Source organism: Manihot esculenta, chromosome 1 (genome assembly GCF_001659605.2).
Source record: "Manihot esculenta cultivar AM560-2 chromosome 1, M.esculenta_v8, whole genome shotgun sequence".
NCBI classification, from domain to species: domain Eukaryota; kingdom Viridiplantae; phylum Streptophyta; class Magnoliopsida; order Malpighiales; family Euphorbiaceae; genus Manihot; species Manihot esculenta.
In genome coordinates, this window is record NC_035161.2 from 24,057,961 (window position 1) to 24,078,720 (window position 20,760).

At 34.5% G+C, this 20,760-nt stretch overlaps 1 protein-coding gene across 1 annotated transcript; it reads left to right on the forward strand.

Annotated features, from left to right (window-relative positions):
* Window positions 1-12,791: 12,791 nt before the first annotated feature.
* On the forward strand, window positions 12,792-13,952 carry LOC110627147 (pre-mRNA-splicing factor ISY1 homolog). Its single transcript, XM_021773402.2, has one exon. The coding sequence runs from the start codon at window positions 12,919-12,921 to the stop codon at window positions 13,825-13,827; it is 909 nt and encodes a 302-aa protein (XP_021629094.1). The 5' UTR covers window positions 12,792-12,918; the 3' UTR covers window positions 13,828-13,952.
* The last annotated feature ends 6,808 nt before the right edge of the window (window positions 13,953-20,760 follow it).

Sequence of the window (20,760 nt, forward strand, 5' to 3'; positions counted from 1 at the left end):
ATATTCTATTTTTCCATTCTCTTCCATAGCAAACCAAAATCACAAATAATCGGTAAGAAGAAAAAATAAAAATCCAAAATCTCACCGACTAGGCTCACTTAGAGACAAAATAAAATTCAATAAAATGAATTTACAATTCCAATCCCGGAACGTAACAAGCAAGAGCCCCTAGTCACTCACTATCGGTCCCTAAACAATCAAACAACATATAATTACCTCCTCTTCCTTCAATCCTCGGCGTACTATGACAATGGCACGACTTCTGCTGAGAGTGTAGAAAGTGGAGTCAGAAGCGATAAATTTCGACAAACCGAATATGATCCATTAAGCAAGAAGGAAGAGTTTTTCAGATGCAAAATTTTCTTTAAATATGTTATAGGGTATAATAAGGGTATTATGGGAAGAAAATTTTCTTTTGATAGGTTTGACCAACTACAATCCTTTGAACTAGAGAATAGATAGAAGGACGGAATACTTAGACGAAATAATAACAGAAGAGTTTAAGTATTCGATTTTAAAAATAGAGAGACAAATCCGTTAATTATGACTAAAATATAATTTACTCTAATTAAAATTATATTTAGATAATTTTTCAAGCATAAAGAAAATAAAGGATAAAAATTTAAAAAAAAATTGAATGAAAAATATTTTTCTCTTTATTTGGATGTTTGGAATGAAAACAAAAAATAAAAGTAGTTTTTTAATAGTAAAATATCTTTTTACTCTTTCTATTTGTTATTAAAATAAATTATTATAAGGATAAAAATCTAATTTCATTAAGTTACTACTGATCATGGTTCAACATAATATTTTTTTTAATTTATTTTTCTCTCTCCTTTATTTTATGTTTTTTTTTTGAAACAAGTGAATATTGAGAACCTTTATTTTCTACTCTTATTTTCTTTTCTCCCTTATTTTTCACTAATGCAAATAAGCCATAAGAGTTGTTACCATGGAATATATTATTGATGGTGACATTGTAACAGCCCGAAAATCGATACCCCTCTGTAACGGTCTGAACCGCTACCGGCGCTAGGATCCAGATCGGCTTAAGGCCGCCGGGACCCGTAGCAAGCCAAACATACCTTCTATCACCTGGTCAAATCCCATACATGATCAAAACTTTAACATAAAAACTGTAACATATGATGTATAAACCGAGCTTGACCTGTATGCGACATAACTGGGAACATAAAGAACCCCCTACTAGAGCCCTCATCAAAACTCTAGCTGGGTCAACATAACATACATCAAGCTGGGATTACATCCGAAGAACTAGAACCTAAGATGTGCATGCATCAAACCACAAACATAAGACCTCCACTAGAGTTCTCATCAAATACTCTAGCGTGGTAAACAACACATGCCACTAGTTTGGTTCAACTCAACTCAACATCAAACCATAACATACATCATGTACTAAACAGGGACTAACCAAGTCTTAGGGCCAAGCACAGTACTAATACATAAACATAACTTTACTTTACGTTACATTACATTACTTTATCTTACAATACATTATATTAATTTATAATACATGTCCACACTAAAAGTACTAATCTATTATATTAACAAGACTTTTACCCTTGACGTCTTCCTGGGCTATCCCTGACCTGCAAAACTGGGGTTAGGGGAGAGGGGTGAGCTAAAAAGCCCAGTGAGTAGAAACAAAGAAAACAGTTCATTAATTACATGCTCTTATGAAATGCGTCACAGCACAAACATTTCACATAACGGATGGACATGACCACCAAAACTTCCTCTGACTGTAACATAACATGGTGCCCGGCCCTTCGGGCTCCTCAGGACTTCATTATGCCCGGCCCTTCGGGCTCCTCAGGACTTCATTAACATAACATATCTAGGGCTATTGGGGTCGCCTTGGTCCATCCACATCAACAGTAAATAATGCAATGCGTCATATTCGTATAACTAATGCAATCAACCTATTACATATAAATATGATGCATGAACATGCTTTAGGCATTTGAATTTCGTAAAATAAAAGATTAAGTTTAGTTCTACTCACATCTGGCAGACGCTACACTGACTCGGCAACTGCTAACACTGATGGCCTCCTCGGTCCCTCGGGTCCGATCCTACACAGGTGGACTCGAATGAGGTGTCAAACACACTCTAAACAACTCATAAACAACTACCCAAAAACCCCTCTAAACATCCTCCAAAACATGCATAGAAAACAACCATGAAAGGGCTGGACAGGGCACTTTCGGCGGCACTTTCGGCGGCCGAAGGTCCCTTCCAGAGCTGAAAGCCATGCAGGTTCGGCGGCCGAAGCCTCTCTCCAGATCCGAAAGTCAGGCACCTTCGGCGGCCGAACATCACCTTCGGCGGCCGAAGTCTGCTCCAGATCCGAAACACAGCTTTCGGAGGCAAGGTTAGGCGGCCAAACCATGCATCCACAGGCAGGTTCGGCGGCCGAAACTACCTTCGGCGGCCGAATCTGAGTTCATCCAGAACTCAGCCTCTTATGCATACAAGCCTCCCAAGCCTTCCAAACACCCAAACAAGCACCCAACCTTTTAAAAACATGCATAAACCCTTAACCATACACAAAGGAGCTTAAACAAGCTTAAACTCCAACAAAGAACATCATAAAGCATACATAAATAGCTTATGACCCCCATAAGCCAAAACCATCAAAACTACTCAAAACCTCACTTGCTCTCTCCCAATCATGCATACACTCTCCCACATGCATAAAGGAGCATAAACTAACAAAAACTCCTCAACACAAACATCACATAACATACATTGGGCATAAAACCCACATCAACCCTAACATGCAAATCTACCCATACTCAACCATCAAAACATCTTTAAACTTACTTAAAACTTCATTAAAACACTAGGAAAGCATGGATCTACACTTACCTCTTGAAAATCGAGGGGTGGTGCGATCCCTAACTCGGAGGTGTGGAGGATCCAAGCTCCAAAAGCCTCCAAGCTCCCAAAACTCTTATTTAAGCTTCAAAACTTCAAAACAAGGGTAGAAATCATGAAAAACTTGAGGGATGGGTAGAGAAAGCATGAAAACGACTAAAGGAGTACAAAAACTCACCTGAGCTCGAGAATGGGGAGAAAACTCGCCCATTTCCGATCTGAGAGCTCTTTATAGGTGGCCTGGTCAAAGACCTTCGGCAGCCTAACGTGCCCCCTAAACTCATGCATATTCAGCGGCCGAACTTGAGGTTCGGCGGCCGAACCTTGGTTCCTTCAAACAAAGCTTTCGGAGGCCAAAAGCGCTCCAGAAACCTTCCCATGTTCGGCGGCCGAACTTCACTTTCGGCGGCCGAACCTGGCAAATGTCTCCTTGGTCTTTTCTTTTCAAAATTCATTTCTTTTCCATTTAAAACCATGAAATCAGTAAAAACATTTTAGAAACACATTTTACCCCTCGAGAAGACTCTGACATCTTCAAAATTTCAGATTCCAACGGAGATTCCGCCGGAAGGTAGGGATTCTGATGCCAGAATCTAGCCGGGTATTACAAACATTGTCACAATATTAATGAAAAATGTCATTATCTAATCTTGTAGACTAGATCAACACTAGGATTTGAACTAGCATAAGGGCTTCAAAGCTCATAGTAAATCTCAAATTACATCAAACTCAAAATTTAACCCAAAAAAAAAATCTAAAAATTAAGAAATTAAATAGATAAAGTTTCGATATAAACTGAACATACCAACAGGGAGAAAAATCACATGACCAACATGTGAATAGAACTCAACAACTTGGGGAGCTGAACTCAACTTCACAATCCACAGCATTCTCAAATAATCAAAACAATAATAGTAACAATATCGGGAGCTTAGCTCTGCAAAATAAGTTTAATATCACAAGAATATATTAGTTGAAATAAATATTCCTACAACCTAGATGATACTTTCAATAGTCACTGTAGAGTTCTAAAGTTAAAATTTTAAATATCAAAATATAAAAAAAATGTAAATAGTCTTGCGAAAAAGAATTTGTAGGTCGACTTTCAAAGAAATACATTTGTCATCTAAAAAAAATATATATTTGAACACGGGTGAGTGTTCTACTCAATGAGTATGGACATTAGTTATAATCATAAATTCTATAATTGTATAATACTAATGTAGTCCTATTGATAAAAATGCATCAATTATTTAATCATACAATCTTCGCATAAGAGAATAAATTGGAGTTACTCACGCACTCATCCAAAATAAATAACTATTGGGAGTCATATGGGTCTCCCAATTCAATAGGTTTACTTAAACTATTCTGCAAGAGTACGCACCTACCCCGCCTATCCGTATCCTCGGGAGTCAGCGGGATAATGGGCCGTATCTACTCCAGGAATCTGCATCAATCCATCTATGCATACATATGTAAAAGCTCCAAATTATCCCCAATGCAGCACAACAGAAAATAAATAATGTAAAGAGTAGATGATACTTCTAACATATTAACTAAGTACATATTATAAGTAATGTACGAGATTTATAAAGATAATTAATACCCAACTTGATTCAGATTACCTTTCCAAAAACAATCACTGGAAGCATTCAGAGCATCTAAAATTGGTGGAAACGACTGTAAACGCGATCATCTTTTAAAATGCTCCCCCGAATAATCGATTTTCCTAAAAATCTGATCTCAGGCATCGGTGAGCTATTGATACTCCGAATACACTTTTGAAAGTGCTCAAGATTCACCGAGCTTAAGACTCCCTTCTCATCTTCCAAAATCGGCCAAATTAATTTCATCCATCCATTTATCGCCTTCATCATACATTGTCTGATCGAGGGTAGAGTCAAATTGAAGCTTGTAGAACGTATATCACGATTACCAGACTTATCACTCGATTTTCTCTCTCCTCAATCTCACAGCAAACTTTATGAAATCCAGCAAGGCTGGTCCCAAATGAAAGCCCATACTACTAGGAGTCCAACGTCGTTGGAAAAGCCTTAATCCCACGTCAAAATCGCCGGAAATGACATTGGAAAGTTTTGATTGCTTATTTTCTCTCTCCTCACGCTGAAAACAAGAACTAAATTAAAGTTTAGAAATCTATTTTCTCTCTCTTCACGATTTTCTCTTTCTTACCGGAATCTGACGTTCATTTGGTCATGGGAGAGTCGCTGACTGCCGCTTGTCTTCCAATGAAGCTCGATATCATCGACGGTGGGGTGGTCCATAGCCACTGTAATCACTTCGATGGGATGTCTAGATTGCAAGATATAAGATTTTAAAGTTTAAAAATCTATTTTCTCTCTTTTCACGATTTTCTCTTTTTCGCCATAATTTGACGTCATTTGATCATGGGAGAGTCGCTGACTGCCACTTGTCTTCCGATGAAGCTCAATATCATCGACGGTGGGGTGGTGTCCAGTGAAAATGAGAGGAAGAAGGAGAGAAAGAAATAGAGGAAAAGAAAAAGAGAAAGGGAGAGAGAGAGAACTCGAGAGAGAGGGGAGCCGTATTGTGATGTTTTTTTTTGTTTTTTTTTTTCTTTTATTTTAAATAAAAACTATAAGTTAATTCTTAATTTTTTAAAATAACTCCAATATGTATAAATCTTTTTAAACAAGTCCATTTGAGTTTCCAAAAATTAAATTAACTCCTCTAATATATTTACATATCTATTTATAGAATAATTACTTAAAATAATATTTTATAATTTAAATAATTTAATACTGAATATAAAATTAAATTAACTCCTCTAATATATTTACATATCTATTTATAGAATAATTACTTAAAATAATATTTTATAATTTAAATAATTTAATACTGAATATATTCAATTGAATAGATTTAATAATTCGATTTATTAATTTCCTTAAAACACCATAATTCAATATATTAAATTAAAAATTAAAAACCACGAAAAAATCTATACATGATAAAATACTATGATAGAATAAAATAATAAATATATAAACCAATTAAATATTAATAAATTTTAAAATAATATTGTTATTATGTTTACATTATAATATTTACTAAAAAAATATTAAATAACAAAATAAATATTTTTTTATGTCATTCTCTTTTAAAATATTAGAAATTAATAAAATTAATAGTTTGAACATAAAAAAAATTATATGCATAAATAAATAATATAAAAAAATCATCAAATTTATAACTAATTTAATATTTTCAAAATTTAAAAATTCTCTGAATTATAATATTAATAAAATATATTATTTCAAAATTCAGGTTGTTACATTCTTTCTCCTATAAGAAAATTCATCCTAAAATTTTATTTTATTTAATTTATTAATTCATTATTATTATTATTATTATTATTATTTTAATATTTATATATTTTTTAAATAAAGTATAAAAAAATAAAATAAAATGAGTGTGAATATTATATTCTTTCGCAATGAAAACACATGTTAATTTATGTCGACACTTATTATAATATTTAATATTTATTGCTCTTTATTGTATACTCGAACATGATTTCTTATAATCCCAACTTTTATATTATTTATTTTCTACTACATACCAAAATACGCCTCTCATTAAATCCTTTTTCAAAAATCAACTCCAAATTGTAATTATAGTCTTTAGTCTCATCTTGTACCATCTACTAACTTATGACCACTATAAATACTTAACACTCTTTTATGTTATCCCAACCTAAATCTATAACCTCTATCATATTAAGCATTAAAATTTTATGTTATCCCAACCTAAATCTATAATACTCTTTTATGTTATCGATAAATTTTTTCTCAGATTACAAATATTCAGGAGTAGGGAATGACTCGACCGTCTAACTTGACAGTTTGTAAGACCCTAGACGAATAACCTTCGATACTCTAAATGGGCTTTTCCAGTTTCCCCATCTTTCCAAACTCAACATTACTTCCGATTACATTTTTTGTTTTAAAGACTGAGTCTCCCATATTAAAGAGATGTGACTTGTTCTCTACTGTTGAACATTCAGGATATCTTTTGCGACTCGTTTATTTCATCACTGGGTCCTTTTGTAATTACATGTATAATCCCTATAGGTTTCCAGTTAGGGATAATTTTAGGAGTTGTCACCTAGAGTTCATACCTACTCTCTTCTCTACTTTTTCAGGTAAACTTTCAAAGTGTGTTGTCCCATATTAACCTCTCAATCTCGTTTTTCAGCTGCCGGCACTCCTCCTTTGTATGTTTGTGATTTTTGTGAGAATGACAGTACTTGGTCCTATCTCGCCTTTTGGCTTTCTCAGAGTTGAGCTTGGGAGGCTATCTGACCTCCATGTCATTTTTTTTAATCCACATTTATGTGTTCGTGAGTCACTCAATAAAGTATAATTTTTATACTTACTTTGGCCATCCCTTCCTCAGGAGATTGGATAACTTTTGTGGTCTCCTTCATATTCTCGCCTATATGGCTTTTAATTTGTCATTTTGTTCTCCCTCAATTCTTGGACCTCGTCATCCGTCCTGATGTACTTCTGGACTTTATCCATTAGCTGTTGGTACGTAGTAGCTGGGTTCTTGATTAGGGAATCCATGAACTTGATGTTGCATATTCCTTTCTTCAATACTTTATATGCTATCTCATGATTTAATTCCTTCACCTGTATTGCCTCTGCATTAAACCGTGAGATAAAACTCCTTAAATACTAGTCCTCTCCTTGGCGGATCTTTCGCAGGTCAGAGAATAGCTTTTTAGGAGGTATACAAGTAATAAATCTTAATTTAAATAAAGTACCAAATTGTGTAAAGTTCTGAATTAAACTTGGGTTCAAATGTTGGTACCATTTCTGAGCCAAACCTGTAAGTATTGACGGAAACATTCGACACAATACAAAGTTATTGACATCCTAAAGCGGCATGATCATCCTAAAGATTGCCAGGTGGCTTATGGGGTCTTCTGTTTCTTCATACTTACCCAAGCTTCGCAGCTTGAACTTGGTTGGAAAAGTTTCTATCAAGATCTCTTCTAATAGGGGCGAGGCATCTTCTAAGTTATAGTCCTCCTCCTGCTCATTTTGGTACCTCTGAATAGCCTGTACTAGCTTCTAATCGACATCTTTTAGAGCATTGTTTGGTGACTCTTCTTCTTCGAACTTGGCCTTCCCTTTGGTTTGCGTCTGAACTGGCTTTGCCCGGATTTTTGGGGTATCTATGAAGGCTTCCTTCCTTTCTCTAGGAGCCATGAATGATGGCTTCTCCTGAGCTTTATATCGCTCGAGAGTAACCTGTAGCCTTTTGATGTATTGGACCATTTGCTCATTGTTCAGATTGTTGAGATCTGCCTCATTTACTATAAGGGGTGTGTTTTGTCCATTGTATGGAGTGGAAGAAATGATAGCGCTCTCATTGGTAGCAACCTTAGTAGCAGCTCGTGAATTGCCGGTCATTTAGAGAAAGAAAAGAGAGAGTTAGTTTTAGAAAAAAAGAGGATAAAAGACCGGTTTTAATCCAAATTAATAAAGAGAATTCAATGCATTCTCCCGGTAGCGAAACCAAATGATATAGCCAAAATAGAGCTGTCTATGATTAGTTAATCCTGCAAGAAAGAGAACGTGAGGTGGTTGGTGCCTACGGTAACCACTGGAACTCTCAAATTAGTAAACTGAAGAAGATGGAGAGTGTAAAGAATTGCTTAGAACTCAAGAGTAGTTGTGTAAGAATTGCGTATTTTTATCTCTATAGTCTTTAGCTTTTATACTATAAGAGAACGAAGTTAATTGTATCATTTTTTAGAAATCCGACGATGTTGTGTACAGCTAATTGATAGGGATCCCTCCAGCTAATCAGTTGGGATCCGGTGATTATAGGCGTAATAGTATCTACTGGATGGTACCTATTAACAATAACTTTATACAAAAACTCAACTTTTTTAAGAGATGACGAGTCTTAATGAAGAATCGGGTATTACAGTGCCTTCCTATGAATGAAACTGCATATTATCTTATTGAATTCTTACCACATGACCTTATCTTATCGTGACAGCTTATAACTCATTTTGAGTGATTGTTGTGTTATATCAAATAATAATAAAAATTTTTAAATTTTGAATCTATTATATAATATCTCAACATTATTCCAATAATCTAATTTTTTAATATCGAAATTAAAAATAATAAATTTATTGATAATAATTATTTTAATTATTTAATATTTAAAAATATTTGTTAATAATTTATTTCATATTTAATTATTACTATTACTATTAATAAAATTACTGGATATTTTATTATATATTTTAATAAATAAGATCATATTGTCAATTATTTTTGTTAAGTTCAATTAATAAATTTAAAATATTATTAAATTGGATAATTAATAAATTTAATTTATTATTATTTATTAGCAATAGTAATATTTTATGTGAAAAATAGAGAGATTAATTTTTAAACTATTAATACTTTTAATAATAAATATTAAATATAAAGTTAAGTGTAACGACCCGAAAACCAGACCTCTATCGGCGCTAGGATTCAAATCGACTTAAGGTCGCCGGAACCCGTAGCAAGTCTAACATACATCCTGTACATCTGATAAAATCTCATACATAATCATACATTTTCATAAAAACTTTAAACTTTTCATATACCAAGCTTGATTTGTGCATGTATCATAACTGTATATATAAAACTCCTTACTGGAACCCTCATCAAATGCTCCAGTTGGGTCAACATCTTATATGTCAAGCCTGGTTCAATATATCTCATCATTAAAACATTTACATAAAGATCATGCACAACAGGGATTTACAATAAACATTAGAGTCAAGCACAATACTAATCCTCTTTACATTACTTTACATTATATGTCCACTACAACTCTATCACATGACATAGCCATTGCCCTTGCTGACTTCCTGCTATCTCTGACCCTGCAAACCTGGGGATTAGGGGAAAGGGGTGAGCTACAAAAGCCCAGTGAGCAGAACAGTAAAAACGGTTCATTAAACATATGCTTTCATGAAATGCATCACATCACAAACAATTCACATCAAGGATGGACTTGTCACCAATGGCCCTCTACATAATCCAATGTGCCCGGCCCACAACGGGAGCTCCTCAAGACTTTCGCTTAACATATCATAACATAACATATCCATCTGTGCCAGGGGCGTAGAATGGGTCTCGACCTGGACTTTCTCTTACTCTGTGCCAGGGGCGTAGAATGGGCCTCGACCTAGACTTCCATACCATATCATATCATATCATATCATATCAAGGGCCAATGGGTCATCCAACATCTATCCACATCAACATCATATGAAGCATGTTCATGCATCATGAATGCTATGTATGTAATAGGTTGTATTGCATTAGAATTCATGAATATGACGCATTGCATAATATGATGTTGATGTGGATGGATGTTGGATGACCCATTGGCCTTTGATATGATATGATATGATATGGTATGGAAGTCCAAGTCGAGACCCATTCTACGCCCCTAGCACAGAGTAAGAGAAAGTCTAGGTCGAGGCCCATTCTACGCCCCTGGCACAGATGGATATGTTATGTTATGATATGTTAAGCGAAAGTCCTGAGGAGCTCCCGTTATGGGCCGGGCACATTGAATTATGTAGAGGGCTATTGGTGACAAGTCCATCCTTGATGTGAATTGTTTGGAGAAAGTCTAGGTCGAGGCCCATTCTACGCCCCTGGCACAGATGGATATGTTATGTTATGATATGTTAAGCGAAAGTCCTCAAGAGCTCCCGTTGTGGGCCGGACACATTGGATTATGTAGAGGGCCATTGGTGACAAGTCCATCCTTGATGTGAATTATTTGTGATGTGATGCATGTCATGAAAGCATATGTTTAATGAACCGTTTTTATAATTTTTATTTAAAATTTAATTTAAATAAAATAATATCTTATATGAAGAATGTAGAAAATTTCATAAATTAAGAGACAAAATGAATCACTTATCCTTCTAATACAATAAAGATTCTAAAATTAATAATTTAATATTTTTAATTTACATAAAAGTATTTATTTTTACTTTAATTATTTATAAATTGAAATTGTGAATAATTTTTTGGCATATAATAATTTTTATTATTATTCTCTTTATTTATAAGTATTTTCTTTGTTAAGATAATAAAAAATTGTTGTCCATAAAATTTTAATTTTATTAAAAAATTTTTAACGATTGTTTATTTTAATATTTTATTTGAATACTATTAGAATTTTAATTATTATAAATAAAAAATAATATGTTAAAATTAGTTGATATGAATTTAATTATTAAATAAAATATAAGTACTAAAAATTAACAGCTAATTTTGTTGCTAAAAGTTTTTTGAGTGATAAATAAAAGTTTATCAAATACATAATTAATGTTAGTTAGACGGAGGTGTCTCCTAGTAATTTATGGTTGTTAAATTTATCTATATATATATATATTTAATATTATTTTCCCTTCTCTATATATTTAAATTAAAATTTATTATTAATAATACTAATTGTCATATTTGCTCCAATATTAATTATTTTTAATAAAGTTTTTATAATTTTTTTTAAGATTTGCTTTAATGTTATTAATATATATTATCTATATTCCTATAATAAATAATGAAGTGAAAAAAAAAAGTAAAAGGAAAAAATATATAATATATAAAATTATTCTTTAATTATATTGTAATATACTTTAAATAATTCTTTCAAAATTTATCTATCTAAGAAATTTTTATTATTTTTATTATATCTTTTGTAAAATATCACTTAATTTTGTAATAAAATATTTAATTTTAAATTATTAAGAACACTGATAAATTTATATTTGAAGATATGTTACGAGTGAATAGAATTTCATTAGAACTTCAAACTAAAATTAGGTTAAGTAATAAATTCAACTCAAATTTTATATTGATAACATTATATCAGTAAAAATTTTTTAAAATAAATAAAACTTCTGAAAAAAAATCTTCATTATAATTTGAAAATAAAATTACATTTAGAAAAAGTTAAATTAAAATTTTATATTATCACTTAAGAAATTAAAAATTAATTTTAATAATTTAAAAGTTTTTACTAATTTTATTATTTATTTTCTTCTCTTACTTTTTTATATATATGTATTACAATAAAATATAATATCATGATTTATTGAAGTAATAACATATTATTAAAAGTTAAATTATGTGATTTGGTTTTAATTTTATAAATAATAAATAGAATAATATTATTTTACTTATTAATATATATCATCTATATTTTTATATTAAAATGATATTTAAAAAAATAGGCTTTGAAAAATGTCATATAATTTAAAATAAAAATTTTTTTAGTTGGATTAAATATTTTTTATTTTGAAATTAACGTGCAAATTAAAAAAAAGTAAAATTTTAATTTTTTCAATTTTTTCTATAATTATTCATTGTTCAATATTATATTCATTAAATTATAGAAAGATGATTTTTAATTAAAATTTTCAAAGTTTTTATTTTGAAATAATTTTTATAAAAAATTATTTAAAATCTTTAAAAATTAGAATCTAACATTTTAATTTAAACGGTTTTAATTTTTTTAATAAAATTTTGCTTTTTAAATATAATAACAATTTTTTTTAACTCATAATAAATAAAACTCAAAATTTTAAAATATACTAATAAATTATAATTTTTTAAATAAATAATTATCAGTAGAATAGAATTTAATTTAAATAAATAAATAATTTAACTAAATTATTCTTTTAATTTTTTATGAATAATAATTTTTAACCAATTAAAATAAAAAAAAATTATAATTAGAGAATTTAACTAATAGGTTTTTAAGCATTCTCATTATCCTCCACCCCCTCCCTATATATACATTGGGAGTGAATAATTCGCCTGGGAGCTCTGGCGCCAAGGGAACCTACTCTTTCTCGCTATTTGCTGCTGTACGTTTCTCATTTCTTTTCAACTCCTTGTCTAACCAGAAACCCCAGCAAAAGCAGACATGGCTCGCAACGAAGAGAAGGCTCAATCGATGCTCAATCGATTCATAGCCCTAAAAGAACAGGAAAAGAAAAAACCCAAAGAACGTCGCCCTTACCTCGCCTCCGAGTGCCGCGACCTCGCCGAGGCCGATAAATGGCGTCAGCAGATTATGAGAGAGATCGGTCGCAAAGTCGCTGAAATCCAGAACGAAGGCCTTGGTGAACACCGTCTTCGTGACTTAAACGATGAGATTAACAAGCTAATTCGAGAAAAATCTCATTGGGAACGCCGCATCGTTGAGCTCGGCGGCCCTAACTACGCGAAACACGCCCCTAAAATGACGGATTTAGAGGGCAACATAGTTGACGTACCTAACCCTAGCGGGCGTGGCCCTGGGTACCGGTACTTTGGTGCCGCTAAGAAGTTACCAGGAGTTCGAGAACTATTCGAAAAGCCACCGGAATTGAGGAAAAGGAGGACTAGATATGATATTTATAAAAGAATTGATGCGAGTTATTATGGGTATAGGGATGAAGAGGATGGGGTTTTGGAGAAAGTAGAAGTGCCTGCGGAAGAGAGGATGAGGGCCGCTGCCGTGGAGGAGTGGATGAGGATGGACGAAATAAGGAGGGAAGCCAGGAAAGGAGCAAAGGAGGTGGTGAGCGTTGGGGCTGTGGCAACAGAGGTGTTGTTTGAGGAGGAAGAGGATGTGGTGGAGGAGGAGAGGAAGAGGGAGAGGGAAAAGGAAGGAAGGGAAAAGGAAGAAAAGGAGAGAGAGTTTGTGGTCCATGTGCCATTGCCAGATGAGAAGGAGATTGAGAGGATGGTGCTGGAGAAGAAGAAGATGGAGTTGTTGAGTAAGTATACCAGTAATACTTTGCTGGAGGAGCAGAGTGAGGCCAAGGCCATGCTTAACATTCAGCGGTAGCTATAATGGTATGTGTAAACTGTGGAGGCTTGACTTTTGCTATTTGCACTTGTGAATCTGCTTTGGCAGTCGAATGTGACCATAATGCTATCAATGCAACCTAGACGGTGTGGTTTGATTTTCTAGTGTTAGCTTGATTTTTCATATTCGCTCAATATTACAATTACTTTTGTGTGTGTGCATTTCAGTAGTATGTGGATATCCATTTTACACTGTTGCTATTAGTTTGATCTGGATATTATTCTGTGTTTTCTGGGAAATTATTCTTTTGTTAATGATGTGTATTTTGCCTGTTTGCTACCTGATGCAAAAATATGATAGGATGCTGTCAACGTGAAAGTGCTTTTCACCCTGGTTTGAATATTTATTTTTGGATGTTTGATTGTCTTATATTCTTATCATGTTTATCAAGTGCAAGATACAAGGACAACAAAGTGCATTTTGAAGTTAAGAATAAGCTGAAAATTGCTCCATATCTTTTCAAACCTACATGTATCAGTTTTCTAGCTTTATCCTTCTCCAAATATGAAGTAGTTTGTGTCAGCTCTCTGGGATTGTGCTGTGTATAAATTGATCTAGCAGCCAGAGGGGTGTATCTAAATGTGGAAGAGAAAAATTAAGCATAATCTGTAATGGCTGTTGTGATGCTTCAGAAGCTATTCCCTGCAGTCAGTCAGAGGAGGATCCTATAAAGGTTGAAAATTTAAGTTCGCTGTAGAGGTTGGATATTGTGAGGATTGATGTCTTATGTGGGATTTCTAATAGGTTACAGTGCATTGACAAGTCAAGATCTGCTTCTATGATAATTTTTCTTAGCGCTCTTCTGAAAACCCTTATAAGGACCAATAGATTTCCTAATACTACACAGCATATTCATTGTTGAGAGTTGACCTTGTGAATCACTTGGCTGATTTGTCTAAGATAATTTATTTTTATGCATTCTGCATTATGTTAACTAAAGCTAGAATGCAGAGGATTTGCAGATGAATTTTCTCTTTGTTGGTTGGTAATAACCTTATTGTTAGGGTCCCGAACCTGAGATCGAGTTAGGGGTCTCTCGTAGATGGAAGTGGAAGGTGTTTGTAAGGGTGAGGACGTGGTGTTCTTTTTGCAATCTATCTTGAAGAATTAGAAGACTCAATTAGAGGGAATCTCAAACCTCTGAGTTAAAGTATTCAAAACTGTAATGATTTCCAAGCTGATTTCTTCATTGATAATTATTGAATATTTATACAGGATGTAAACCACCTTTTGCTACATCAATGGAATCATGACTTGATCATGGAGTCACAACCTCCTAAGATAATGGAAATAACTGAAAGTGGAGGTAACAAATGCTTAAAGAAAAATTCAACAACTAAAAATAGAAACTAAACTGGTCAACCTTCAATTCTTACTGCTTCCCCATCTTCAGTAGGTTGTACACGTGGCTGTTTCTTCTGACTGTCGGTGTAACGTGTGCATATCTTGAACCTTTTCCCAAGAGGCATCAGCTGGGGAAGATTGGCTCCAGTGCACCAAAACTTTCATTTTTCCTGTACGGAAACGATGACCCAAAATAACAAGAGGAGCCGGAGGTTCTGAACCAGCAACAGGTGGAAGCACCGTCTCAAAATCATCATTACCAGCATGATATGTTTTGAGTGTAGAGACATGAAAAACTGGGTGTAATTTTGACTCAACTGAAGCTTCAATTTATAGGCTATAGAATCGACCCGTTCCAAAACTTCAAAAGGGCCAAAATATTTTGCAGCAAGTTTCTAGTTTTTTCTTAAAGCTAAGGTAGATTGGTGGTACGGATGGAGACGGAGTAGAACCATGTCCCCAACTTTAAACTCCAATGGTCGGTGTGAGCGGTCATAATGAAGTTTCATTTTGTTCTGAGCCGCTTGAAGGTTGGTGTGGAGAAGTTGTAACATCGAGTCCCGTTGCTGAAGAATAACATCTACAGCCTCAACCGTAGAACTTCCAGGAAAATAAGAGAGAAGCCTGGGTGGTGGTCTCCCATATATAGCTTCAAATGGCGTAGACTTGAGGGAGGTATGATAGTTTGTGTTGTAACAAAATTCTGCCCAAGAAAGCCAATCACACCATTTGTTGGGTTGAGAGCTAGTGAAGCACCGTTACACGAAATGGAGAGTATCTCCACTTTCAGTTATTTCCATCCGATTGTGGGTGATAAGCCATTACAGCCCAAGAATTAGTCACTTCTGTTTGACCATCTGATTGTGGATGATAAGCCGAGCTAAAACATAATTTAGTACCACACAATCTAAATAATTCCTTCCAAAAGGAGTTTGTGAATGTGACATCTCTATTATTGACCGTGGTTTCTAGCAGTCCATGGAGTTTGAAAATTTTATCAAAGAAAATGCGAGCGATACTTACGGTGGTATATGGATGGGAGATTGCAACAAAGTGCCCATATTTAGAGAACCGGTCAATGACGACCAAAATAACATTCTTGCCTCTGGAATTGGGAAGCCCTTCAATAAAATCAAGAGACTTATCTGCCCAAATTTGTTGTGGAATGGGCAAGGGCTGTAATAACCCTGCAGGTTGCAAAGATTCTGTTTTGTGGCGTTGACACACATCACAAGCACGGATGAAATCTTGCACCATTTTTTTCATTGCCCGCCAAAAGAAATCACAAGTAATCTGATGTAGTGTCTTTTGGTAGCCTTCATGGCCTTGAGTGTGAATGGCAGTAATCACCAAAGGTATTGATGGAGACCCAGTGGGAATGTAAACCCGGTCTTTAAAGAAAAGAAGACCTTGTTTAAAACTCCAATTGATTGCAGCAGTGTCATTATTTACTGCCGAAATGAGCTGCTGAACTTCAAGAGATTGTTGTTGCTCCTGTTGAATTTCATCAAACAAATCCAGATGAAGCATGGAAAGGGCAAAGAGACGACGGTTCTAGTCTGCATTACGGCGTGAGAGAGCATTTGCCACTGTATTGGATATACCTGCCTTGTACTCCACAATGAGATCGAAGGGCATCAATTTACTCACCCAGTGTTGTTAAGGGGAGGAAAGTGAGCGTTGCTCTAGTAAAAATTTCAAAGTGTAGTGGTCAGTTCGCACCAGAAACTTTTTGCCCCAAAGATATGATTGCCAGTGTTTAATTGCTTTGACCAAGCCAATCAGCTCCCTTTCATATGCTGGAAGACTGACATGTTGGGCCGCCATTGCTCGGCTAAAGAAGGCCACTGGTTTATTTTCTCGTAGTAGCACAGCTCCAATACTTGTGTTAGATGCATCACACTCAAGAACAAACAGTAGCTCAAAAATTCGGAAGAACTAATATGGGTGTGGTAGTCAGGGCCGTCTTCAGAGTTTCAAATGCCAATTGCTTCTTCAGTCCATTGAAAAGAGTTTTTCCGCAACATGGCAGTGAGAGGAGCAGCTATAGTACCATAGTTGAATACAAACTTCCGATAATAGCCGGTAAGTCCAAGGAAACCCCGCAACCCCCGGAGAGTAACAGGTCTAGGCCATTCTGTGATAGCTGTGATTTTGGAATTGTCCACCTACACCCCTTTTGTGAGGTTACATGACCCAAAGTATGAAACCTGAGTTTGGGCAAAGGTGCACTTGGAGCGGAACAATTTATTTTTTGCCAAGATGTGGAATACTTGACGCAGGTGCAACATATGTTCTTCCTAAGATTTACTGAAAACAAGAATGTCGTAAAAAAACGAATACGAATTAACGTAGGTGTTCCTGGAATACCTCATTCATTAAAGCCTGAAAAGTGGATGGTGCATTGCTCAACGTTTTCATGGCGGGCCTGATTAACTTGCTGTTCAGAAAGGAAAAGGTTGAAAAGTTTTGTAAGTTGATCTTGAACGGATTCCCCCATAACACTTGGCTCTGATACCAAAATGTTAGGGTCCCGAACCTAAGATCGAGTTAGGGGTCTTTCGTAAATGGAAGTGAAAGGTGTTTGTGAGGGTGAGGATGTGGTATTCTTTTTGCGACCTATCTTGAAGAATTAGAAGACTCAATTAGAGGGAATCTCAAACCTTTGAGTTAAAGTACTCAAAACTGTAATGATTTCCAAGCTGATTTCTTCATTGATAATTATTAAATATTTATACAGGATGTAAACCACCCTTTGCTACATCAATGAAATCATGACTTGATCATGGAATCACAACCTCCTAAGATAATGGAAATAATTGAAAGTGGAGATACCCTCCTTACATTGCGAAAATACTAACAAATGCTTAAAGAAAAATTCAACAACTAAAAATAGAAACTAAATTGGTTAACCTTCGATCCTTACTGTTTCCCCATCTTCAGTAGGCTATACGCGTGGCTGTTTCTTCTGACTGTGGGTGTAATGTGTATACGCTTGTAATGGCTTTGTATCACTTATGTTTTGCTTTCTTGTTGAAATTGGGAAGAGGTGTTGTAGTTTGCATAAAATGATGCTCTCTAGATCTTTGTGGACACCATGGAGTGAAGCTTTAATTTGATATGTGGTTTTCATAAAATGGTTAATTCAACAACTAAAAATAGAAACTAAATTGGTTAACCTTCAATCCTTACTGTTTCCCATCTTCAGTAGGCTGTACGCGTGGCTGTTTCTTCTGACTGTGGGTGTAATGTGTATACACTTGTAATGGCTTTGTATCACTTATGTTTTGCTTTCTTGTTGAAATAGGGAAGAGGTGCTGTAGTTTGCATAAAAAGATGCTCTCTAGATCTTTGTGGACACCATGGAGTGAAACTTTAATTTGATATGTGTTTTTCATAAAATGGTTGTAGTATCATACTATTTTATAAATACAATTATACATGTAGAAGTTTGTTAAGGATTGAACCCGTAGCAATTTAGAAAGAAGAGGGGTTAGGGGAAAGAAAGAAGAATAGCTGAAAAAGAAATGGGAGAGTTTCAAATTATACAGAATTAGAGTGAGCGAGAGATGGGATAAAAGAAAGATTAGTATTGGTACTTATTGGAATGTAATTACAAGATAGACTCTTCTGGGATTTATATAGATATACTAAGAGGGTGGTTTCGCTTATGAACATTGACGTATAAGCACCAGATGCTTATAAGCTATTTGATTCTTATAACCCTTAAAATTTTAAGCAATTATGCATTTGGTTAAAATATTTATAAGTGGTTGATAAGCAGTTGACATTTGTGATAATAAGGAGCTTATAAGCATATTTATTATTAAAATTACTAAAAAGGATATCAACTAAGATACATGGAGAGATTTTAAAATAAAACTAGGGCAGTGTAATAACTTATTTGATCAAACCAGTTTATAAGTACCAAATAAACAGCTGGTCACCCTTAGCTTATTTTTTGTAGCTTATAAGCTGAACTTTTAAGCCCATAAAATATTATAAACAAACATGCTTATAAGCTAGTTTGACCACTTTATAATACAAATACGCCCAACTCATAGAACAACCATAGCAGGTACATTGAACCAGCTGCTCCTTTAACTAACTACATTTCCCAATATAACTCCATTGTTAACAACTATTAGACTCTTGTATGTAACTCTACCGCCTCTCTGTGTGCATTAAAGTTTGAAACTGAGCCTACAAAGGTTCTGTTGTCATCATATCTGATCTCCTTGCTGGCAAGAAATGTAATGTTACCTGAAAAGCCTGGCTGAAAGTGTCATATACCTTCCATTTCCAGCTGAAAATATGAATTCTTGTGACTAACTAACTGCTTTCGCAATACAACTTCTTTCTTAACTTACTAGACTCTTATCAAAGTTCTAAAAAGGAATCCCTCTTTGAGACCTCAAACATCTTGTGTTTATTTATGGAGTCTTGAAACTTCTTTGTGTGATTTAAACCCTCAGTCCTTTGATTAAATCACATTTAGGATGCATTTAATGTTTCCTTAAATGTGTTAATATTTGGGAGATACTGGCAAGTCGTCTGACTATGAGGGAGAAAATTAATTATTAATTATGGTTAATTGTCATAATACTGCTAAAGAAACGCAACTTGCCAAGTAATATAGAAATGAAACAGATGACCAAAAACAGTGTAATACAGAGTGACAGAAAAAATTTAGAAAATCTGCAGAGCAGGTGTTCTTGTTGCTTTGAAGTCCCTGTGCTCAGCCAAAATTGTCGGTTTAAGGTGCTTTGAAGTCCTGATAAAGTGTAAATTCACCAGCTTTAAAGTAAGGGACTTAAATTTAACTACAACAAGAAAATAGTTATTAAAGATTGAAGGTGCATTAAGGTGCCAAGGCATCCTTGAGCAAGGCACAGGGTGCAGGCGTGTGACTGTGATACAAAGCCATTACAAGTTTATACACATTACACCAACAGTCAGAAGAAACAACCACGTGTACAGCCTACTGAAGATGGGGAAGCAGTAAGGATTGAAGGTTGACCAGTTTAGTTTCTATTTTTAGTTGTTGAATTTTTTTTTAAACATTTGTTAGTATTTTCGCAATGTACGGAGGGTATCTCCACTTTCAGTTATTTCCATTATCTTAATAGGTTGTGACTCCATGATCAAGTCATGATTCTATTGACGTAGCAAAGGGTGGTTTACATCCTGTATAAATATTCAACAATTATCAATGAAGAAATCAGCTTGGAAATCATTACAGTTTTGAGTACTTTAACTCAGAGTTTTGAGATTCCCTCTAATTGAGCCTTCTAATTTTTCAAGGTAGGTCGCAAAAAGAATATCACGTCCTCACCCTCACAAACACACCTTCCACTTTCATCTACGAAAGACTCCTAACTCGATCTCAGATTCGGGACCCTAACAGACTGGTTGTGATGGCTAGTGACTTGTTGGACGCTAACTACTGGAATAGTCTTTTGCAGTTTTAGAACAAGCAGACATGTACCTATGTAGTTCTGTAAACTTGTTCCTTGTCTATGAGTGTATGGGAGTTTAGAAGATGATTCTCTGTATAAGATTGAGTTT

Bases quoted from the DNA above. Each gene is read 5' to 3' on its own strand.
- LOC110627147 (XM_021773402.2), top strand. From the start codon at position 12,919: ATGGCTCGCAACGAAGAGAAGGCTCAATCGATGCTCAATCGATTCATA.